The sequence below is a fragment of the Balaenoptera physalus genome, assembly GCF_965194825.1.
Source record: "Balaenoptera physalus genome assembly, chromosome: 14".
Lineage (NCBI taxonomy): Eukaryota > Metazoa > Chordata > Mammalia > Artiodactyla > Balaenopteridae > Balaenoptera > Balaenoptera physalus.
This window is the reverse complement of record NC_138893.1, coordinates 27,461,446-27,486,343: the sequence shown is the minus strand read 5'-3', so window position 1 is coordinate 27,486,343 and position 24,898 is coordinate 27,461,446. Positions and strand designations below refer to the sequence as shown.

The 24,898-nt window shown below is 45.3% G+C and overlaps 1 protein-coding gene across 3 annotated transcripts in view; it reads left to right on the top strand.

The window, feature by feature from the left end:
• Window positions 1–24,898, top strand: part of DOCK1 (dedicator of cytokinesis 1) — a 534,315-nt gene that overhangs the window by 460,597 nt on the left and 48,820 nt on the right. For 2 of the 3 annotated variants that reach the window (XM_082423165.1, XM_082423166.1), the window contains exons 36-39: window positions 3,274–3,314; window positions 4,786–4,876; window positions 9,006–9,125; window positions 24,521–24,610. In XM_082423165.1, coding sequence (XP_082279291.1) covers window positions 3,274–3,314; window positions 4,786–4,876; window positions 9,006–9,125; window positions 24,521–24,610 — 342 coding nt within the window. Of the gene's footprint in view, window positions 1–1,456; window positions 1,582–3,273; window positions 3,315–4,785; window positions 4,877–9,005; window positions 9,126–24,520; window positions 24,611–24,898 lie in introns of those variants that run through there. The other variant, XM_082423167.1, reaches the window with a different exon arrangement.

Genomic DNA, 24,898 nt, shown 5'->3' with positions numbered 1-24,898 from the left:
CATCTCTAGATGAGTATGGATGTATAAACATACATCTAGAAACATATAAAATGTACTCAACTGATCACTAAGCAGAAATCCCCTTGAAATCCTAAGGTTAAAAAATAAAGAACGTAAGATTTATTCATCAATAAATAAATGTAAGCTCATTGCAAAATTTCCTTTAAAACCAACACTATTATTTTTTTTTAATTGTGTTGACACAAATTATACAACATTTTATTTTTTTATTTTATTTTTTATTTTTAGCTGTGTTGGGTCTTCGTTTCTGTGCGAGGGCTTTCTCTAGTAGCGGCGAGCGGGGGCCACTCTTCATCGCGGTGCGCGGGCCTCTCACTATCGCGGCCTCTCTTGTTGCGGAGCACAGGCTCCAGACGCGCAGGCTCAGTAGTTGTGGCTCACGGGCCCAGTTGCTCCGCGGCATGTGGGATCTTCCCAGACCAGGGCTTGAACCCGTGTCCCCTGCATTGGCAGGCGGATTCTCAACCACTGCGCCACCAGGGAAGCCCTATTTTTTTTTTTTAATAGAGTTAGTGGAACATTCTAAGTTGTGTGGGCTCGTTAATGTCCTACTCTCCCTATCACTTAAAAAACAAGTTAAAATTAAAAAATGAGAGACAGGGGCTGTGATTCTGCCCAGCGGCCTGGTGCTTTAGAGGTGCCTCTGCAAGCAGGTCTGCATGTGTACTGGATCATGGTTCCCTCTAGGCAAAATGCATATTTGTAATTAAGTGGAATTTCATCGTCACCTCATAATCATTCAATCTTTAATTACTGGTTCATGATTTGTTGTGCATCACCTGGCTTTTCTATGCACTTATCATCGTATTCATACCCAAGATTGGTAGAATCATTGTTTTACAGACATAAGTTAGGTCCTTCATGGCCCCTCTACAGGCTAATTAAGGTGGTTCCAACTAGAATTCTAAAAATCTTAGGATGTGTCTTAGTTATGAAGGAGTCCAAAATTGAAATACAGTGAAAATGCTTGAGCTCTGAAAGATCAACGCATAGCGCTGGACTGGAATTGGGGACCTAGTCCCAACAGGGTTGCTTGGACGGATGTCAGCCCTGGTGCGGAGAGGACCATGGCGGGTGGGAGGCTGCCCGCAGAGCCCAGAAGTGGGGCACCGAGCAGTGTGAACTTCTACATAAAGAAAGAAAAAGTTTTATAAAGAAATTGGGATTTGAGATGAACTTCCTTCAGTTCTAGGGAGGTTTTGAAGTCCTAGGCAGGGAACAGAACGCAGAGCAGGCAGGATATAGAAGACACTTCCGTATCTCGGAGAGAGGGAGGAAAGTCGCATGATATCCCCATTGAGAAATTGTAGAAGAGAATGATCAAAAGCTTAGGAAAGGATTAAAAATAGGAGTGCAGAAGAGGGTGGTGTGAAATCGTAGCGTGTAAATACTGGTGAGTTGGAAGTGAAGGGCTCATCCTCTGCCTTTGATGTAGGTTCCCTTTGTTACATCGCTCCGAGCCGTCAGCTGAAAATATCCTCATTACCCAGACACAGCACACGAACCAGAGGACACGCAAATCTCAGGTGCTGCAAAATGTGAAAATCTTGGTGCGTCTTTCTAAACGCGCCCCGCTTACTCTCTGCATTTGTTTATGATTTCTTTTCGGAGAGATCAATTGTGGAAGCAGTGTCTTTCTTTGGCTAATGAAATGAGACAGGCCGTTTCATCTTCTTGGGTAATTGCATGCCTTTATGATGGTGCTATTCACTAGTAATCTCAGGGCCCCATTCTAGAGTTCTAACATTGTGTGCAGGTGCTAAATTTCACATTGAAAGTGGCAATGGTGTTTCCATACCTCAGGCCTTGTTAGGTGACTGTTCTGCACCTTTCTGGTGCCTCGTGAACGATAAAGGTTTTAGAGTGTTTATAGAGATTTCACATTAAGAAATGTAATTGTAATAGAAATATTTATGCCCATCCTGAAAATAGTTTACAATATGTAGAATTAGCCCGTTGTTGATAATCTGCTAACTAACCTTCCTCTATCAATGCCGTACACGAGGTGTTTCTTAAGCAGCAACCAGTTTTCTTACTGTGTTTTGGAAGGTCTGTCTAGAACAGCGCTTTCCGATAGAAATTTCTTGGTAATGGAGATGCTCTGTATCTACACTGTTCAAGACAGTAGCACTGGCTCCATACGGCTATTGAGCACTCAAAAGTGTGTGGCAAGTGCAACTGAGGAAGTGAATTTTTCACTTCATTCAATTTTAATTAAATTGACTTTGTATTTGAATACATGTGGCTCGTGGCTACTGTGTTGGACATCAGATCTACAATGCTACATTGCCTTCTTGTGACTCTTGGTAAGTGAGGCTAGACCCAACATGCTTTCAATCATGTTGATGATGCTTATTCCAGAATTTTTTTTGCGCTTCTAGTGAGATTACAATGGTTAAGAATGGTGAAGATATCATATCTTTGGGTAATCCTTTGTTTTAACTGAAAATAGGTGACTTTCAAATGACAGAAGTAGATTTAAGCCATCACAGCGTTTATTTCATTTTTTAATTTTTAAAAATTTGTTGCCAAGCATGTTTTTATTTTCCTTTTTGTTTTACTGAAATAGAGTTGATTTACAATGCTGTGTTAGTTTCAGGCATACAGCAAAGTGATTCAGGTCTATATATATCTGGATATATAGATTCTTTTCCATCATAGGTTATGACAAGATATTGAGTATAGTTCCCTGTGCTATACAGTAGGTTCTTGTTGGCTATCTATTTAGATGTGATATATATACACAATGGAATATTACTCGGCCATAAAAAAGAATGAAATAATACCATTTGCAGCAACATGGATGGACCTAGTTATTATCATAATAAGTGAAGTAAGTCAGATGGAGAAAGACAGATATGTGATATTGTTTATATGTAAAATCTAAAAAAATGATACAAATGAACTTATTTACAAAACAGAAATAGACTCACAGATTTAGAAAACAAACATGGTTACCAAAGGGGAAGTGGGGGGCAGGGATAAAATAGGAGTTTGGGATTAACATATACACACTACAGTGTTTAAAGTAAAGGAAATTTATTCATTAGAATCACCCCCTCAACCAAAAAAACAAAATGAAGAGAAGTGTAAGGTGTTTTTGCATTTTATGTGAATTTATGGTTCATATCCAAAGATCTGGGTCCATTTGGCTGTGTTTGACACAGGTTGAAGAACTGTGGATTTTTAATGTGTATGTGACACTTTTATAGAACAGGTTTCTTAAAACAGTGTTGTGGTTTGATTTTTCAGAATTTCTACAAAGAGATTGAAAGAGAAGAAATGTATATAAGGTATGTGAGCATCTGGCTCGTCTGCACCCTCAACCTGTTTATGATAATTGCTGTTTGTCAAGTCCATGCTAAAAAGTGTTTTATAGCCACAGGGGTTGATCTTGTAGGAAATCGTGAAGGCTAGAGTTTGAATTTGGTGGAGCTCCCAGAAGTATCGTCAGGCCTGGTGCAGTTTGTCCGTGCCGATGCGGAGATTTGGGGTGGGGGGCATCCTTAGCCAGCTCAGAAGAAAATTATTTCACAGGGTTTCTGTTCCTCTTGACCGACCTTTATGGCCCTTTAGAAAAAAGGCACTGCCACAGATTTTGTTTCACAGTAAGCCATATGATCAAATGAGAAGTCCAGTCTTAACTTTATCAGAAATAAGGCAATATTATAAATTTTCAGTCCATTCTTACCTGGGTACCAAATTCTCAAGTTTCGTATTTTCTTCTGGATTTTTCTCCTTCACTTGCCTTTTTCTCTAGGGTGGTGGGCTATGATTGGTACCCTCTCCTTCTTGGTCACTTTTAGGGGCCAGTGTCAAATTTTAGTAAGATTACCACTTATGAGACCAGAGTAATTATATAATCCATGTGGCATTAGAGTTTAATGATAGATTAGTTACATTAAGCATTATTTTCTTTCTTTTTTGGTTAAGTCTCTAGTGTATTTATTTGTATAAAGAGTAAACAAAAACATGATTTTCTGACTTTTGATTTCTAAGACTTTTTAACTTTGTCCTTTAAAAACAGTACCATGTGAATATAATAAACCTTGAGGAAAACAATCAGTTTCTTTTATCCAAAATGTAGGCTGTGGTGGGAGGGAGGGAGATGCAAGAGGGAAGAAATATGGGGATATATGTATATGTATAGCTGATTCACGTCATTATAAAGCAGAAAGTAACACACCATTGTAAAGCAATTATACTCCAATAAAGATGTTAAAAAAAAAAAGAAGTGTATACAAAAAAAAAGATGTAGGTTGCTTTATATTAGAAAAGCAACTTTTATTTCTTTATGGCAGAGGAATTCTTTTGATCACGTTCGCTGTGATCATTGGAGCTCTTTATTCTTATGGATTTGTATTTTTATGGATTTTGTGTGTGTGTATATTTGGACTCAATAGAAATGTAAGAAATCACAATCAAACATTGTGTACTCTCATTTCAATTGTATGAAGAAAACTCTGGAAAAGATGAGAAAGAATGAGAAACCTTGAAGTATAATTCCACCTCCTTGTGCCGTCTTCAGTTTTGTCCTGAAAAGAGAGGACTTAAATTTTATAAATGTATCTATTGTGTATTACTCTGGTTGGTTTTTCTTAGTGCTTTGTGTACTAGAAGCTTCCAAGGCATTATGCATTGTGAAGATTGTAAAAAGAAAGTATAGAGATGATTTACTGTTGAAGGTAGAATTTAGCTCTTGCAGTTCTCAACACAAATTATTTGGTGATGCGTTAAGGATGTACCTATGTTTTATCGTCTCAGGTATCTGTACAAGCTCTGTGACCTGCACAAAGAATGTGATAACTACACTGAAGCAGCCTATACCTTGCTTCTCCATGCGAAGCTTCTGAAGGTAGTAAAAATTACCATATACTTTCATGATCCTGTCGTTATAAATTATAAGATCATTTAACATTTGATTTTTCCATGACCAATTTCAGTAAACCTAGAACTTAAGATTTTATGGATGTCGACTCAATGCAGTGACATAAACGAAGATAATTAAGAAGTACTTTGATTATAGATCTGGCTCTCCTGAATGCAAATTGGGCAAGATGTCAGAGCAGGTTATCACTGAGCATCTTAAACACTCATCATTGGTCTGCCAGCAGTGAGTTAGAGATTCTGTGATTCCTTATTCCTGCCAACAGGACCCAGTAATGCCGGAGGGCGACCTCAATAAGAAGGAACTTCTGTGGTACAATAGCTAAGAGAGAGGATGAGCCCACCTCTCATTTTATCAAAGAGTGTAGGGACCAGATCATGACTTTTCTCTCCGTGCGTTCTAAGCGGTTCCATTGAGATCTCCTGTTGGTCCATCAGTTCATGTTGGACTTCCTGCCTGACTCTCCTGGGGGATGTTACCCCTCAGCATAGGTCTGGCATGACAGCTTTCAGCTCTCAGTGTCCTTTTGTTATTCAGATAGCTTTGGACATTGGTGTGTGTGTGTGTGTGTGTGTGTGTGTGTTTTGCCATAATATATTCATGCTCTCCCCGTGTCCATTTTCAGCCCAGTCAGTCATACAGAGTGGACCCACAGTAAATAACTGGGTGGTTGTTTGTACTGATGGATGGCAAGATGGATGTGTGGGTGGATGGATGGATGGATTCATGGATGGATGGATGTGTGGATGGATGTGTAGGTGGATGGATGTGTGGGTGGATGGATGGATGTGTGGATGGATGGATGGATGTGTGGGTGGATGGATGGATGGATGTGTGGATGGATGGATGTGTAGGTGGATGGATGTGTGGATGGATGGATGGATGTGTGGGTGAATGGATGGATGTGTGGGTGGATGGACGGATGTGTGGGTGTGTATGGATGTGTGGGTAGGTAGGTGGATAGATGAGGGAATTTCTTTACAACTTCTAGTTTTATACTTCAAAACTTTAGCAAGTCACTAGATCATCTTTCCCATTATACCCTCATAAAAAATTGAAAAATTATAAACTAGGTAAAGAGGAACAGCTATGAGAGTTAGAACTGAGTTGAGTGTCCCTACATAAAGATTGCTCATTCAAGGGATCCTGTGTCTAAACTCAAGCCAGCCCCCCGCGTACCAAAAACTGAATGAAAGGAAACCAGATGAGATTACCTTAAAAATGAGCATTAAGCAGTGTCTGCTGGGTGATGAGAGGACTAAGGAGGGTGCCGTGTTAGGCAGTGAAACCCCAGCAAGAATCTTCCAGCCCTTGGCCCAGTCCTGAACTCTCCAGTAGCTTGTGTGATATGCATACTCATAAGCTGCTTTAGGGACACTGGAGTGTGGAGATTTACCTTTGCCTGAAAACAAGAGTCCTTTGTAAAGAAAACACAATGAGACTCATTTCAATCTGAATGCCTCATCCATAGTCATTCATGGTACCCCTTTGGCTTTGCACCATATAAAGCTCTCCTAAGGACTGTCATTTATGAAGATAGAGATATCAGTTGGGGCATCTCACACCAGCCATCCCACTTTGAATTCTAATGGCTTTCATTTGTTAGAAACCCAAATTTTATAAATTTATTTATTTTTTTTAATTTATGTATTTATTTTTGGCTGTGTTGGGTCTTCGTTTCTGTGCGAGGGCTTTCTCTAGTTGCAGCAAGCGGGGGCCACTCTTCATCGCGGTGCGCGGGCCTCTCACTGTCGCGGCCTCTCTTGTTGCGGAGCACAGGCTCCAGACGCGCAGGCTCAGTAGTTGTGGCTCACGGTCCCAGTTGCTCCGCGGCATGTGGGATCCTCCCAGACCAGGGCTCGAACCCGTGTCCCCTGCATTGGCAGGCAGATTCTCAACCACTGCGCCACCAGGGAAGCCCAGAAACCCAAATTTTAGTAACAAGGTGATTTTGAAACTACAAAGATATTTCTTTTACACCAGGGAAATTAAAATGGGCTTGACAAGCTGCTTGGTCACCCTTACTCTCTCTCATAGTACATAAACTTTTCTACGGGCGTGTGAATGTAAAATAGATATATGTGTATGAAGTATCATTTGTTTAATCATTGCACTTATTGAGCACAGATGGGTTTGTTACAAACGGTACAAGGATGTTTCACAACCCAAATCCATCGGCCCAACTGCATTATTATTTCCACTGGGGTTTTGAATTTTCCAGTTAGATGCCACATAATCGCTCTCCATATCTTTTACATCATTACATTTTGCAGTTTGTCCTAAATATGTTTTGATATTGCAGTAAATGTGAATTCATGCTGGTTAATCAACATACTAAAGAACGTTACTTGTATCTTTATGAAAATTCTTCACCATGATTGATATATTCTTGTTCATTAAGTAAAAATCCTCAAATAGGGTCTTCTTTTTTTGGTTAAGGCTGTTTTGTCAAAAAAACAAGGGCAATAAAAACATCAGCCTTTCGCCTAGCAATCAAGTTATTTCAACTCATTGTTTAAGTGGAAGGTATAAAGGAGTTTTGCTTCTCCATTCAATATTTTTTTAGGTGATTTTAAACTCCAAGGAAGTTATTTGGCATCCAAACTTTCTTATTCTTATTTATCTTATTGTAGTTACATTTCAGAATCATGTAAAATTTTACTTTCACCCTTCATAAAAGTAGAAATCTGGCCATGTGGTGAAAATGCCACAATTAATTGAGTTTGTGACTCCCAGTTATGGTTGGGCTACGCACTTCTCATTTGAAGGTGAAAGAATTTGCAGCAGCGTAAAGGTTTCTCATTCTTACTTGACACTCCAGGTGCTGGAGAGCCCATCTGGCCCCATGGCCCTTTCACCCTGTTCTTTGGAGCCCTGGGGTCCGGCTCGGAGTGCTCCAGAGCCCCTCTGGCTTCGGGAAGGTGGGAGGGGGTGTGTGCTGTGAGAGCCCGCCCCTTAGGGAGCCTTGCACTTTTGCAGGCCTGTCCCTTGGGGCCTTTGCCCTCTGCCCCAGTGGTTCCTGTCCATTTGTCATGACCCCTAAAATGTGGCACCACAGCTGGTCCCGTTGCTCCAGATGTGGCCTGGCCAGCCCTGAGTCCAGTGGGGACCCCCCCACCCCACTGTGGTCCAGGCAGCCTGCAAGTCTGCTGCTTTCTTGGTAACATCCTCACTGTCCTGTCTTAAAACAGGGTCAAGACCCACCTCCTGAGTCCACCTGATGAGTGAGCCCATCCTGATTCTTTCCTCCAAGGAGCCTCCCCAGACCCCCTCGTCCTGCCTCCCGCCCTTAAATTGCCCATGAAATCTTTTCTGCAGAGTTATTATATACCACTGTGCTCTAATTTGTAATAGCACTCTCTCTGGAGCAGGCATCTTCTGACTCATCTTTGACCTGGTGCCTTGCACATAGTAGGTCCCCACCAAATATTGAAGTTTATTGAACCCTATATTTAGTGCCGTTGATTTCTTGAGCATAAGTCTAGGAGTTCAGGTGTCAAATGAGCTTGCCTTCACTTTGATGCATCCTTCCTTCATCCCATAAGTCCACTGTCACGTCCACAAACGCTGGCCAAGCCCTGCCTTTGCGACAGGCAACGTGCCTAGAGCTGAAGATCCCAAGACACCTCCCTGTCTGTAAGGAGCTTTCTTTACGACCTGTAAGTGCAATCCATGTGCCTTCTGCTATTGATTAAAATGTTGAGCAGCACAGGACTGAGGTCGCCGCCCAGGGATGCCCCACTTGAGGCAGCCACAGATCACCCCGTTCCTCATTCATCTGGAAAGTTCCAAGGCATCATGGGCAAGCTGACAGTTCTGTGCTGTCCAGAACCTGCTGGGTTTCTCTTCTGTGTGAACCTAGACCCAGCTTTGCCTTCCTCTTTCTTTCACTCGTCTTGAGGCCTCTGCACAGAGGTTCTGCCCTCAATTCCAGACCCGACAGCCTGATGGCAGCAGCTCCAATGATCCCCGGAATCATGGCCCGAGTGCCCACACCGAATTCAGGGCTTACTGTGCATTCAGACCTGATGGTAGGGAAACGGTAGCCCTGGCCGTGCCCTTACGTGGCACCGCTCACGCTTTGCTTTTGCCTCAGTGGTCGGAGGACGTGTGTGCGGCCCACCTCACCCAGCGGGACGGGTACCAGGCGACAACACAGGGACAGCTGAAAGAGCGGCTCTACCAGGAAATCATCCACTACTTCGACAAAGGCAAGGTAAAAAAAAAAATGCCGTTTTTTTGGTGTTTTCCTCTTTGTGTGCACCTTCTTGCAGCGTTGTAAACACACTTTTTAACACATGGTGTTTGTGGTACCAGAAATTTGTTACAGACTGTATATCTGAAGGTTTTATGCATGGCCCTCCCGCTGGCACTTCTAAGTAGAAATCCTACCAAAAAAAAATCAGTCGCCCTTTTGTAGATGCTCTGCTGAAAGTTAGGACTGAAAAGCACAAGTATTTTCATAGTCCTTGCCAGGGAGAACCCAGGCTGGGACACTGATTCGGGGGAATTTCTGGCTACGCTAGAGCTAATGCTTTCCTTTGACAGTTTGCGTTTTTTCTGTTGTCACCAAAATATTAATCCCATAGCAAGACCAATATCGCTCATGTTGGTGACCTCTCCATTAACTGGCTCAAACAAAATTATTTAATCTGTTGACTTCTACTAAAAGGAAACCTGCCATCATTTTAATCAGCCAGTAATAGATCTCATCACTGTAGTTCATGTGATTCAGATAAATAGTAACTATTAAAAAAAAAGGGGCTCCTTCAGTTAAGAAGTTTTTAAATCTGCCACCAAAGTGACTTCTAAGCTCATTCTGTGCCTTCATCAGGATTCTTAACTCATCTGAGTTACCAGCCTTTTTTTTTTTTACCTTGAGAAAAGTGAACAGAGAATTCCACGACGGTACCTGTATTCGTTTCTTAGGGCTGCGGTAACATAGGCCTACCCACTGGGCAGGAATCTGTTCTCTCATGGTTCTGGAGGCTATAAAACCAAAGTCAGCGTGTTGGCAGGGCCGTGCTCTCTGAGAGAGAATGATTCAGGGGGAGAATCTGCTTCCTGCCTCTCTCTTAGTGTCTGGTGATGCTGGCAGCCCTTGGCTTGTGGACACATCACTCCAGTTCCTGCCTCCGTATTCGTGTGGCTTTTTCCCTGTGTGTCACTGTGTCCAAATCTTCCTCTTCTAAGAGCACTGATTATTGGATTTAGGGCCCACGCCATCCAGTGTGACCTCATCTTAACTTGATTACGCCCAAAGACCCTGTTTCCAAATAAGGTCACATTCACAGATACCAAGGGTTAGGACTTCAATGTATCTTTTGGGGGGGACCCAGTTCTACCCCCAGCAGCACCCATATCGGGAAAGGATGATGGCTGACCCTTTTTGTGGCTGTTGACATAAACCGAACCCTTTTGAAAAGATCATGTGTGTTTTATTTATTCCCTGGGGTCCTTGACATGGGACAAAAATCAAAATATTCAGAATAGCATGAGGATTGGCCAGAGGCCACTTGGAAATGGTCTGTGAATTACACCTGGTCCTACAGCAAAACAGAATATAGTTCTTCATAGAAATGAGATGGTTTCACAATTAAGGCCAATTGCTAAAATTTTATTAGCTTAGCCAGGGGAATTCTGTTTCTCGACCACCTGCTAAAAAAGTGGATCCATTCCTTCCCCCGATGGCTTTCTGGCTTATTATGTTTTTGAGAAGGGTAATCAGGTGTTATGGAAGGGGCAGAACGGGAGGTGGGACGCCAGAGAGGCCCAGGAAGCCTGAGGGCCAGAGGTCGTTGGGGCTGAAAGAGTGTGTGCCTTTGCTGATAGCCATTCTGGGTTCTCACGTCCTCTGACAGCACTGGCCCCGAGATCCCTCCAGCCACATCTCAGCTCTCCTCCCTGCCTCGCTCCTTATATTCTGGCCACACCACCCCCTCTGGGTCCTCGCCCACACCAGCCCTTCCTGCCTCTGCCTGGCAGGCCTCTGCTGCTCCTGCCCTCGGCTCATTTGTCCTCATCCAGCTTAATGTCACCTCTGCTCCGATGCCCACAATGTCCTCTTCTTTTCCTGTATAGCACTTACCACAATTTGCAACAGTAGATTTGCACGTGTATTTCTTTAGCGAGTCTCCCATAGGCCATGAGCTCTGTGAAGATAGAGGCCACACACGTGTAATCCCTCACAACACACGTAACTCTCAGACAGAGCCGGGCACGTAACACAGGGGCATTTGTTAGATGAACCAAGAAATCAGTGAAAGAATGCACGAACAAATGAGTGAATACTCAGCATTTAAGGGTGATTTCGGACACATGAGAGGTGCTCATGGACAGCAGGACAGCTGGCCTTCAACAAATAATAAATTGAGGAACCAAGTGGGTTTGGTTTTGTTTTTAGCCAAAGTAGCCTCATACGGAGGGAAAAAAATGAACGTGTTCAGTTTAGAACAGTGGTTCTCAACCGGGACCCTTTCACGTTATCATGCCTGGGGGTGTGGATGCGACTGGCATCAAGTGGGTCAAGGTCAGGGATGGCTGCTCAACATCCTACAAGGCAGACGGCCCTCGCCACACAGAACTATCCAGCCCAGAATGTCAATAGTGGCCAGGTTGAGAAATCCTGGTTTTGAAAAAAAGTGAATTCAAGTGATATAAAGCATTACAGGCAAAAAGAGAAAGGGGCTGAAGGAATGTTCTCACATGTTTCTGTGTTTTGGAGGAGACAGAAAGATGGCTCTGGTAAAGTGAGCACTTAGCTCACCTGGGGTCAGGAATGTTCAACTTGATTGAACTTGTTAATCAAAACTGAGGAGAATCGTCTTCACGGCAGCTGTTAGAGGCGTACTGGCAAAAGAGACTGAAAAGCCATTTTTGAATGCCCATAACTTCTCCACGAGAACGTTAAAAAGAAACAGAAGTTCACGCATCTTTCTGAGGCTAACATGAGGGTGAGGGAGAAAATTTCATCGAACGAAATTTCAAGTACCTGGATGATGAGCTGCAAAGCAAAAAAAAAAAAAAAAAAATCGTTTTCACATCAACGAGCATTAAATTTCCTGGGGAAAAACTAACAGAAGGAAGTAAGTATCCATCTTCTGTATGAGCTGGGATGGGCTGGAATCTGCTGGGGTTGCAACCTCTCACCGTCTCAGTGGTGCTACGCAACCCAGATTGATTTCTCACTCATGCTGCCGGTCGGTCCATCATCACTTCTGGGGACCCAGGTGAGCGGAGGTCCCAGCACAAAGGAATGCAGCCTCAGAGGGACAGCAAGTCACTGCCCGGCCCCTACACACTTGGCCCAGAAATGACACATGCGTTTGTGCTCGTGTCATTGACTAAAGCGAATCACGCGGCCACAACCAGCTTCAGTGGATGGGGAAGTGCCCGGAAGGGAAGGCAATGTACGTAGCGCCTACATCTACCAGATAAACCAGGTAAACTACCAGGACGTTTAATCGGACAAGTGAGGCGGGGTTCTAACCTAGGGCTCTCAAGGCACATGGAAATTACCTAAGTATATGTATGTTCTAAAAAGGTAATATTCCCTCTAATCCCCCAATTGCACAGCTTCCCACAACTGGACATGTGAGAATAGAGCTATCTCCAGAACCTGGTGCTGGGCCAGCTCCTCCATAGTTGAATTTCTTCCTCGGGTTAGGGAGGGGTTGGGAACGACGTGACCGGGCTGGGCAGTGCAGGGGCAGCAGCACCTGAGAACTGGTTCCAGCTCCCTGTGGTCAGGACGCCCGAAGTCTCAGCAGGTGGTGAGTCGGGGCGGCAGGAGGTCACAGCAGAAGGTAGGTTTGCCTCTTCCTGCGAGATTTAGAATCACATTCATTTAGGAAACAAGACCGAGACATGGTCTTGTTATACCTGCCAGGTGTGGGTATATGCGGTGATTTGAGAAAGAACATCCTTCCTGCCTTCTCTGGAATGAGACAATGGCTGAGGTCGTTGCTGCAGATTCAGAACTTGACGTTGGGAAGGACTAGATGCACACATTTCTGTACTCCGTGCCCAGGCTGAAGTTTTTTTTTGTTTTTTTTTTTATTGAAATATAGTTGATTTACAACGTTGTGTTAGTTACAGGTACACAGCAAAGTGATTCAGTTATATATACATATATATATATGTGTGTGTGTGTGTGTGTATGTATATGTATATATTCTTTTTCAGATTCTCTTCCATTATAGGTTATTATAAGATACTGAGTAGAGTTCCCTGTACTATACAGTGGGTCCTTGTTGGTTATCTATTTAATATATAGTAGTGTGTACACATTAATCCCAAACTCCTAATTTATTCCCCCCCCTTCCCTTTTGGTAACCATAAGTTTGTTTTCTATGTCTGTGAGTCTATTTCTGTTTTGTAAATAAGTTTATTTGTATCATTTTCATAGATTCCACATACAGGTGATATCATATGATATCTGTCTTTCTCTGTCTGGCTTACTTCACTTAGTATGATCTTCTCTAGGTCCATCCATGTTGCTGCAAATGGCATTATTTCATTCTTTTTTTTTGGCTGAGTGCTATTTCATTGTGTTTATATACCACATCTCCTTTATCCATACTCATCTGTCGCTTCTTGGGGAAAAAAATATCTTGAAATGGGTGATAGTTGGCAAGTGATTCAGCCCATGGGAACTTGAAGGAAGGCCGCTCACTGTGGGGTCCTCTGAGTAGAGGTGCCCAGGGAGCCAGCCCTCCTATGATGGGGGGCTCCGACTTGAGCTGTCTGCTACGAGAGTCACAGGACCCATGCAGCCACGAGCACCTGAAACATGGCCAGTCCAAACTGGCCAGACGCACCATCAGTGTACAACAGCACTGGATTTCTAAGGCTCAGCATGAACAAGAGACTGTTGTTATGAGCTGAATTATGTCCACCAGAAATTCATGTGTTGGCGCCCTAACCCGAGTACCTCGGAAGGTGACTATTTGGACATAGGGCCTGATCCCATATGACTGAACTCCATATAAGAAGAGGAGATTAGGACAAAGACACACACTGAGCAAGGACTAGGTGAGGACACAGGGTGGGAATTTGTCTCACAGGCCAAGGAGAGAGGCCTCAGAGGAAAGCATCCTTCTGACAACTCGGCCTTGGCTTCTCGCATCTAGAACTGTAAGGAAATAAATTTGTTTAAGGCGTCCAATCTTTGGAACTTTGTTATGGCAGCCTGTCAAACATCTCATTAATTTTGTGTTATTGATTACATTTGAAGGAATACTTCAGGTATAGTAAATATTACTAAAATTAATTCCACTTTTTTTTAAGAGTTTGCTCATTTTTAAAGCTTTTTTCTTTTTTTTTAATAAATTTATTTATTTTTGGCTGCATTGTGTCTTCGTTGCTGCGCGCGGGCTTTCTCTAGTTGCTGCGAGCGGGGGCTACTCTTCGTTGCGGTGCGTGGGCTTCTCATTGCGGTGGCTTCTCTTGTTGCAGAGCACAGGCTCTAGGTGTGTGGGCTTCGGTAGTTGTGGCACGTGGGCTCAGTAGTTGTGGCTCGTGGGCTCTAGAGCGCAGGCTCAGTAGTTGTGGCGCACGGGCTTATTAGTTGCTCTGCGGTATGTGGGATCCTCCCAGACCAGGGATCGAACCCGAGTCCCCTGCATTGGCAGGTGCATTCTTAACCACCGCGCCACCAGGGAAGTCCCTAATTCTACTTTATAAAATGTGGCTACTAGAAAAATTGTACATGTATCTTGGCTGATGGTTCCACTGGAGAGTGCAGCTCTGAGCCAAAGACTTTGCTTTTGTTGAGAACAGTATCTGCTAGCACATCCGTCCACAGGCTGCTGGTAAATCGAAGCTTTACTGCATGTCCTTTGGGGTCATCACAGGCAGCGGCATTGCTTACGTGCTTGTTGGGATATATTCCTTACACTAAATGAATATTTTGAAAAACTGAAATAAATCTAAGAGAATTAGGAAATGGGAACCAAAGCCAGGAGATAATAGAATGTATGTCAGAATGACAAGGGGAAGCATGATCACAAGCACCAAAATTGGATTTTTTTTTTCTTGTGACCCAGTGTCATTTCTGTAATTTGAAATAAGTGTCCAGACTATGGTTGTTCTTAGCATTAGGGAATTTGGAGGGACGGGCATGTGAGGGGCTCTTTTATGAACAGAAGATCCTCTGAAGGAAATACAGACAAGGCACATGGTAGGGAGGGAAGGAAAGTGTAGAAACAGAGGCAGTTATGAAGATAAACCATAAGAAATCAGGAAGAAGCAACATAGCTTTCTTGGAGCAAGATGGAATTTTCTGGTACTTATGTGTTTTATTTTTAAAATTTAGAATTATGCCTCTCAGTTGTTTTCTTCTGTGCTTTGACCAAAGTCTATTATATATTGTTAGTTTCCCAAGCTCTTAAGGATGAGTCACGTTTTCTCACTGTGACTTGTGTGTCCGAGTGCCTTCGGGGATGAGTGTCACCGACCGACTAGCTCTAAGGTCTGCACCGTCTTGGCCGGGTTCTGCCTGGGACACTGCTGAACAGTGTGGGTCTCGGAGCAGAAGTCAGCTCATCCGGCGTGTTTTCCCCGTGAGCTCTCAGCCTCCCTGGGCTCCCAGTCCAAGATGCGTCACCCACATCCATCCCTGCCGTTCTGCTCCCCGGGCCACCATTCTGCGCTCTAACAAAGTGGCTGTGGCATCATAGCTTGAATCGCTCCAAGGATGCCCAAACCTCAGGGTCCCCCAGCCTCCTCTACAGGCAGATCCAGGCTTCTGCCTGGCTGGTGAGGCCCCTTACAGCAGGGCTCTGCCCTTGTATCTACCCTCTCGTCACCCACAGCATCTTGCCTCTTCCTGAACATGCTTGTTGATTCCCAGCCCCGGGACCTTCTGTGGTCTCCCCCGGATGGGGAACGGCCCCTTCTCACCTGCCGTCTCCTGTGGTGACTCCTTCCCACCTCCTACGCATGTTTCCGTGCTGTCTCCACCTTGGAGCCTTTCCTGCCCCCCATGCAGAGAGAGTCCTGTCTCTGGGCTCTCCCTGCCCTGGCCAGGAGCTATTTCTATGTATCCTGTATCCCCTCCTTTGAGTATCTCACACTTTAATAGTCCCCTGGGGATCTTGTTAAAATGCAGATTCTGGGAACTTCCTTGCAGTCCAGTGGTTAAGACTCCACGCTTCCACTACAGGGGTGCAGGTTTGATCCCCGGTCGGGGAGCTAAGATCCCACGTGCTACATGGTTCGGCCAAAGGAAAAAAAAAAAATGCAGATTCTGATTCACTAGGTCTTGGGAGGGGCCTGAGGCTCTGCATTTCTAAGCAGCTCCCAGTAATGGCAATGCAGCTGAGCCAGGGTCCACCCCTGGGTCACCAGGTCCTGCTTTGACTGGAGCTCCTTGGGGACAGGGCAGGCTGTGTCTGACACTTCTGTTTGTCCCTCTTCGGGAGCCCTGTGCTGCACACAGACTGGGTATTCAGTCACTTTTTTTAAATAGACTATTTTTTAATAGCAGTTTTTAGGTTCACAGCAAAATTGAGCAGCAGATGGGGAGAGTTCCCATGTACCCCTGACCCCCCGCCGACATGTGCAGCCTCTCCCACTGTTAACAGTGTCATTTTTATTGAATTAAGCACATTCTGGCCAATGCTTGAGCAAACACTGGAAAAGGCCGCCATCACTCAGACATTCCACAGAGTTCCTAACATGGGGCTTATTTGTCTCACGTGTGTGGTCTGGCCTCCTGACACAGACTCTGAGCCCCGGAAACGTCTGAAGGGCATGCCCCCCTGCCCCCCACTCCTGCCCGGCAGCCCCCTGGGGCAGATCCCTCTCCTCATTCCAGAGGTTCCGGTCTTGGGACCGTGCCTTTTCCGCAGGCTCGTTTCCCAAGCCTGATGCTGGCTTGGCTTACGTGCTGCCTTCATTGCAGAAGTTGTGGATGGAATAAAGACAGATTCTTCCAAGACCCAGGCCGGCTTTTCCTGCCTGGACTCCCGTACGTCTGCTAGAAATACGTCCTCGGTCAGAATGATCGCAGGGGTGGATCAAGTGAACGGCCAGGGATGGTCATGGGGGGAGGGCCGTCTGGCATCGGCCACAGGCTCTGACTTCACTGCTGACTCAAGGTCCATCCCAGGTCCATGTTCTAAATGTTCTCCTGCAGCGCATGAGTATTTAAATCACAAGAGTTTCTTGGGTTTGATTTTACATGTGTTTCATTTTAGGGGAAAAAAAATTGCAATTTTGGTTTAAAACCATATATTTGGGTAATGGGCCTTAATACTACAGTTGGACTTGAAGACCAGTGATGGCTGAGGACCACACAATTGTAAAATGAGCTCTACCCGGTACCTGAGCCTGGCAAAAGTATGACTCAGTTATAGCGCCAGTGATACAGGCCATCACCTTATGTGATTAAGGAAATCTTCACTATGTCCTTAACAGGTGGAAACTTTACACATCCTAGAGCTAATTTGCACTGTTTTAAATGTATGCAGCTACCCAGGGGAAGTAGGGACTTACAGAACCCAAGGCAGATTTGTGTCCTGGAGACCGTGAGCGCAGGCCCTTAAAGGAGCGGGTTCCCACCCCATCCCTTGGACGCCAGCACCTGCGGGGACAACCCAGGGCGCCCGCCAGAGACTGGGGTCAGACTGTATTAAAAGTCTGTCTACCTTTGTGCTCTGAAAACAGCAACGCTGAATGGATTTTCTGCTCCTTCATATTGGACACTCCAGTTTTTGAATTATGTTCCGTTATCTTTCTGTATTTCTTCTTCACAAACATCATTCTTTTATTTTTGCTTTTCCACCGTTTAAAAAAGTTTTGAATGTCTTTCAGCCCAGCTTTTGGTCTTTTCATCTGTTTCTTTCTCTCCAAAAAACGTCATTTCCATCTGTTTCCCTTTTCATTCTTTTGCACTTCTTCCTTCCTGGGCTAATAATTACTCCTTGCTCCTTTTCCTTTCTCTTTTTACCACCTGTTTTTGCATCTCCGGAAAGCCTGCTGTCGGGTTTTATCGTGGCAGTCGAGCGTTCTGTCCTGAAGGTGCTCTGAATTGTCTGTCTTATTGTGTTTGGTTGAGGCCTAGTAATTTTCAATAAAGCCCTTAGTTCAAGCACTGCACTGAAAATTACCAGGCTTCTCTATGGAGGGTGTGTCTAAAGTAGAAGCCCTGCTCTCAGGAAAATGTAGTCAGAGTGAGGGAGCCAGTATTAACCAACATTAACCACTTCGAAAGCCAGGAAGCAGCCTGGGAGCGTCAGCAAAGGGGGCACATAGCCGACAGCCCATGTGATGTATGAAGCTCTAGGATTCTTTTCAGCTGGAGCTCTGTCTTCTTTTCCCTTAAAATAACCTCGCCTTGACGAAGTTTGCACTTTGCCTTGTGCCCAAGTCAAAAGAGGAGGCATCTTCCATCATCTCGTGAACTAAAAATAGGGGTTTGGAAGCAAGTTTCCACTTTTGATGAAATGGTTGGATTTCTTTTCTAAGTATTGGGGGTGACATTTTCTCATCCTCTGAGTTTCCTTTTAAAAATACAGTTGTCATTGAGGGGAATTACAGGTGCGAGCATCATATCACCCTCTTCTTGGTTTGTTCTCAGCATTTCCAAAATTTTTGAAAATCCTGATATATTCCAGAATCTGTTCAATTAGCAAGAATTTGGCTGGAGTGCTCAGAGATCATGTGTTCATTATGATTCGCCCCCAAAAAAGAACGATTTACGATCAGAGCATGAGAAAATCAAGGCTTAGAGTCGGTAACAACCCAGCTGCCCCACACCCCGCCCCGCAGGACCCCTCACACGTGTTTCCACCACCCAGCCTCCTGGGTGCCAGGTGCCACGTGCACCCATGAATTATGGGGCGCAGGGGGGCGGGAGGGCAAAGGCCTGCCTCGAGGCGTGAGCAGGTAAATACCAAAACCCTCCTCTGGTCGGTTGCACTGGTGGGCACTGAGTCAACCCACCTAACAGGTACGGGAATGAGTCCCTCTTCTGAGGAGAAAGGGGAGACTTCCTTGTCCCCGAGAAGGTGACATGTAAACTGGGTCTTGAAGAATGAGACAAAGCTCGCCAGATGATGGCTGGGAGGGCAGAGATTCCAAAGAGTGGGAATCACACTGGTCAAGGCCAGGGCTCCCGAACACATCTCACTTTTCTGGAGAAGCCGAGAAGTCTGTCCCTCGGTGGGGCGAGGAAGGGGTCCTGGGAGACACAGATGCAGAGAACTTGGGAACCAGTCTGTCCATGGCCTTGTGTGTCTCCTGAAGATTTGACTTACCCCATAAGGCACAAGAGCCAATGAGAGTTTATGAACATAGGCAAGGATGCCTTTATTTTCCTCTTTTCAGGGAGTGATTTTGGCTACAAGGTGGCAGAAGCCCTGGGGGTGGAGCACTGGAGCAGCGGTGGCCTGTGGTGGCCCAGGGAAAGGTGGTGGCAGCGGGGGTGAGGAGAGGCAGGTGACAGCTCCGGAGACTTGAAGTCAGCTGATCACACAGTGTCTCTCAAATGAGGTCAATGTCAGATGTGTGAACGCCCAGCGGAGCCGGGTACCAGGGTGGCTCAGACGCCGGGAGCAGGACAAGCCTCACGTGGCTGCAGAGCTGGCAGGGAAGTGACTTCTGATCCGTCCAGGGAGGTTTTACTTCCTTCCAAGCAGTTCGAGCAGCTCTGAGTGATTTAAGCTCCATTCCTTCACGTGTGAATTCTTTTTCAAAGTAATTAGTTTTCCAGCTAGTGATACCCAGGCTGTGTGGTGCAGCTTTGGCCCCGTCACACCCTCATCCACGGGTCTGCATCTGTCCCTCCTGTCCCGGGGACAGCCCTCCGTGATCATGTCCAAGGCCGCTCCTCCCCCTCTGAGCCCGGGATCCCCCTCCCCATCCAGGACATCACTCTGGCCCGTCCGCCCTCTCCCTGACAAGCAGCACTGTTTTCCTCTCCACTGGCTGATACACACTCGCCTACAACCATGCCATTATTTCTCCCATCTCTAAAAAAATTCTCTCTCGTTCTGACTCCCCTCTCCAGCTACTGCCTGTTTCTCTTCTTTCTCCACTGCTTCTTCAAGAGCTGCGTGTACACCTCCTCTTCCTCCTCTGTTCTCCCTGAACCCACCCCCATCACAGGTGCCCAATAATTATCTACAGAATGAGGGGGTGAGTGACAGGATGTGTCCCTTCTCCTTCCAATTAAACCACCAAGCAAAAGGCAACTGTGTCTTTCGCTGTCTGGTTTAGGCTTTCTAAGGGCTTGCAGAACTACAGATGTCCTGACTTAAAGAAAAAGGAAAAAAAATCCCTTTTTTTAGGGGAAAAAAAAAAAGTTATGCCTTCTCCATTTTTCCCCCGGGGCATTAAAACGGAGCAAACCGTTTTCCATTTGGACTAATAAAGAATTGCTGTGGGGAAAAAAGGAACATGATTTCAATGGTCAGTAATTCTTGAGTACCTGACTGCACCACAAGGCAGGATTCGTCTTCGAGTCAGTGTAAGAACCTTTCCAGCAAGGCTTCCTAAGACCAGCCCAAGTCCCAGATCCCACTGGGTTTCCTGCCCTACCAGAGGGCAGCCAGCCCATCTGACCCCCTTTCTCAGGCGCTGGCTCTGTCATGTGTGCGCTCAGAGAGAGGGTGGCGTCGTTACTGCACGGTTGGGCGGCTTTGGTGCAGAGCACAGAGCGAGTGCTCCGTTGCAGGGGCTGGGAGAGCGGGGCCTGACTCACTCTCAGAAATGTCTTCAGAAAGTGTCCAGCCTTTGCTCAGGTTAGTGGAGATCAGCTGAGAACCGCAGGAGGACCCAGGATGCAGCTTGGCTCAGGGAGAGATGAGGAGGCCTAGAGAGAGTGGAGGTGCCCATAAGGAGACTCCATTCTGTAAGAAGAGGTTGCAGCAACGCTGGGACTGGCTGGGTCCCCTCTTGGCTGGACCACACCCCTTGGAGTCGCCATCCAGACTTATGACACACATCTTTCCTGGGGACTCCAGCCCCTCATCCTCGAGGGCCTGGAAAGAGATTCTCACTCACGTCATTCTTGCAGTGAAGCACTCACTGGCCAGGGCATAAGGCTAGTTCTGGGCCACGTGGGTCCCCTCCAGAGCTGAGGGCCCTCAGACAGTGCTCTGGAATCTTCCACAGCATTGACTCTTCATCCATTTCCTGTGCAGGGCACTGGAAATTTAGAGGGTGATTGAATATGACTCTTTTCCCAACAACTGCCTGGAAAACCAGATGAATTTTAGAATGACTGCAATAAGAGCATCCCATAAAACATCTTCACTGGTGAGGGACTTAGAGCTAGTTAGCGGAGCTAGTTAGCGGGTTAAACCGCAGTTGCACACCAATATCCTGGTGAGTCATCACTGGCCTGAATTATTTGTAAAGGGTGCTTGTCCAAGCTGCCATCTTGGTTTTCATCCGCTGCCTCCCTGATCCTGTTAGATCAATGTTGTCATTCTACCCGACTGGTCACTCGTCAACCTCACAGTTCTCCGTAGGAAAGCAGTCGCTGATATGTGCTCTGCAGCCACTTCAGTCTTGGAACTAACAAAGGAATTTCATCAGAAAAAAATTAAAACGTTTTCTGTTCATGACACTTGCAGAAATGGGACTTCCTGGAACCGAGAGGTTCAGAAAGAAAAGGTGATCATCTCAAGAGAATGTAGCTGAGATCATCTGATAAAAAGAGGAGGCGGGAAGAGTGTGCTCCGTGTTGCAAGTAAACGAACAAGGCCAAGGATGCTGTAAAATGGACTAAGGATTTCAAATCAGAAAATAAAGCGGAGCGTTGCTAGGGTGCTTTTTCATTTGGGACTGTGGTAAACCTCATCTGCCTACTGCATGTCTAAGAATGGAGCCAGGGTAGGACGTTCAATCACACAGGTTAAAGCGATTCTTCCACTGAGATAATCTAAATCTCAATCATATTGAATCTGTTTTCTCTCTGGCATGGAAATATTTTCCAAGGTATTCACACGGGAAATATGAGCATCCCACACTATGTAGAGCCCTAGCCAATTAAAAGTAGATGAAAATCTCCTTAATGCAGCATCCTTTAAACATTCCGGGGTGAGGGGGGTGGAGAGGGGAATGTATGTTTATAGAAAATCTGATAAAGAACACAACTGTGTAACCTCTGGGTGGGTTGGATAAAATATTTATTCAAGACATATTTCTTTTAAAAACAATTACTTTTGATAGGTGAAAGCATCTCATCTGTCATTTAGGATAAAAACAGATTAAGCAGTGAATTAGAAGCCCTAAGATTCTAGGCAGCTAAGACAGTGGTGTATTAGCTTGCGGAAAACTAAAGAAAAATCAATCGGATGAATGAGAACTACAACTAAAGGTAATGATTTCTTTGAAATGGAAATGTACTAAGGGAGGAATTGGTCACTGGAGCTTAAAAGAAACATTCCAATTGGAGAAACTCCCTCTTCCGAGAAATGTGAGCTTGGGCTCTGGCAAAGGACCTGAGCTACCTGGAGCAACGGATGAATATATTCAAAGGATGCAAAGCTTCCGCAGGATGAAGGAGACAGGTAGGGGTTCTTGGGAAGAGAAGTGTGTGGTTCTAGGAAGAGCATCTCAGCCACTTTCTCTCTTCCCTGGCTGCTGGTCCTAACTCTGAAATCTTTTTCTACTCTGGGCTTATTTTTAAGATGTCTTTCAAAGTATTAAAACGCAATTTCAGAATAGCTTTTTCTCGTCAAAAGTAGCAGACGGTTTCTTTAAGTAGCAGCTGTGTAAAGAGTATTTTAAGTCTATTGGGTGATTCAGTAATAAGTAAGGTCTTTGATAGTGTGGTTCTACTAAGAAAAGGCAAAGACGGGCAGGCAGGTGAGGATTCAGTGCCAAGGGTATGCCAGGTATGGGACCCGGCTCCCTGTGGTCTCAGTGAGAGCCTGGAGTTAGGGCCTAGCTTAGCATCCTTTAAAACCCATTCCAGGAGGAGGGGGTGTGGGGCAGCTGGAAGTGCTGGCACATGGTCTTTGTTATGGGCTGAATGTTTGCATCCCTCCAAAATTCATATGTTAAAACCCTAACCACCATGTGATGATATTTGGAAGTGAGGCTTTGGGAAGGTAATTATGTTTATATTGGGTCATGATGAGGGTGGGGGCCCCCCATGATGGGATTAGTGCCCTTATGAGAAGAGGAAGAGAAAGATCTCTCCTAAGGCCATGTGAGCACACAGTAAGAAGGTGCCTGTCTACAAGTCAGGAGGAGAACGCTTACCAAGAACTGAATCTGCCTACACCTTGATCTTGGACTTCCCAGCCTCCAGAACTGTGAGAAGGAAATACCTGTTGTGTGCGATTTTGTTATAGCACCTCCAGCTAAGTCATCGAGAGCAAGAACATCAGAAAAAGACAAAGCTGGGCCGAGTACACCCCACTGTGTGCCCTTGGGCAGGTAACTTACCTGTCTGATCCCCAACTTCCTTATCTGCCAAACAGGTGTAATAAAGATACCCACCTGACAAGGCGAAGGAGTTTAACAAGACAATGCAGGTGGCATCTCGCTGGAGGTAGAATAAGCTTGCAGTCACTGCCCTAACGGTGCTACCACCTTGTGGGGATGGTTCCAGTGGAGAAGTGGGCGATTCGTGTCTGGGGACCCAGTATGTGGGGTGGTGTGACACTTTCCTGATTCTAAGTCAGCAACCTTCACTTCTGTTGGAGAAACATTGTTGAGCAGGTCCTGGGCTCCATACGGTCCAGAGGTTTTGATGATGCTCAGGCCCTGCCCTCAAGGGGCTTATAGTCCCTGAGGAGGAATGACAAAGGAGCGTTCCACTTTCAGTACATTACCCAAAGTTTTTTTAGTAGCGGAACCCTGGGTCTTGTAGGAGCACAGAGGAAGAGGGTGGGTGGCACCCAGGAAGGCTTTCTGGAGGAGATAGTTCCTCCATATTTTCCATGTTCTTCTCAAGTAAACCACTGTATTTTATTTTTCCCAAGGAAAATAAGGGAAATTCAGGCCTACCACATGTATCAATAAATTAATCCACATGTGTCAAAAGTTTATCAGCATTTTAATAAATGTTACCTGATTGGGAAACCCACTTTTAAACCATTACCATAAAAAATTCTCCCTTGCCAAACGATGGCAGATTTTACATCCTGACGGTATCTGCAAACATAACACGAACTTCTTGCAAAGCCTTAATGTAGAGTCGAAATAGATCCTTGTTTTTCTGACCACTGACACGGAGAGCTTATTAAATGGGATGGTTTGGGAAAGTAGCAAAATCAGGCCTGTGGTTTGTACGCAAACGCTCCTCTCAACCTCGCCCTGTGGTCTCCTTTCTGAGCTCCACGGCTGCTCCGACAGGTGGGCGTCAGCGGCCAGCAGCAGGCAAGGCAGGACTGGCGGACCGACTGCTCTGACCGGGGACAGTGGCCACCATGATTGATGAGCCAGTAGCTGACCAATTTGTCAACTGATGCCCGAGCCAAAGGCCATGAGCCTCTAGAAAATATCTGTGTTTTTCCAGTGCTTTCAGATTAAGCGAGTGTGTTTCCAGCTTGTTTCATCATGAACGGTTGTGTGTTGCAGCATTACTTTTTGACCGCATGATTCAAGTTTGCATTTCTCTTTCCCTTGTTGCTTTCTTTTCCCTCACAGATGTGGGAAGAGGCCATCGCCCTGGGCAAGGAACTGGCTGAGCAGTATGAAAACGAGATATTTGATTATGAACAACTTAGCGAATTGCTGGTAGGTCTTTCTTTCTCTTTAAAGGAACAGGCAGTCTCAGGTTGTTCTTCTGGAATTTTTCTTTTCCTTTGAACGTTGGGATTGTCCTTCATTTTGTCCAGGAGGACACTTGATTTATTTGCTGGTTGATTCTGGCCCATGAGTATTCACTTTTTATGCCCCAGTGAGCTTTTGTAACCAAACTCTAAGATGCCTCTGAACGACTTATATGTGAACAACTGCTGAGTCTAGGTGTACGTTGGTCTTGATGGCCCAGAGGTCTCCAGGAGTCTCCACTCGTTTAAAACT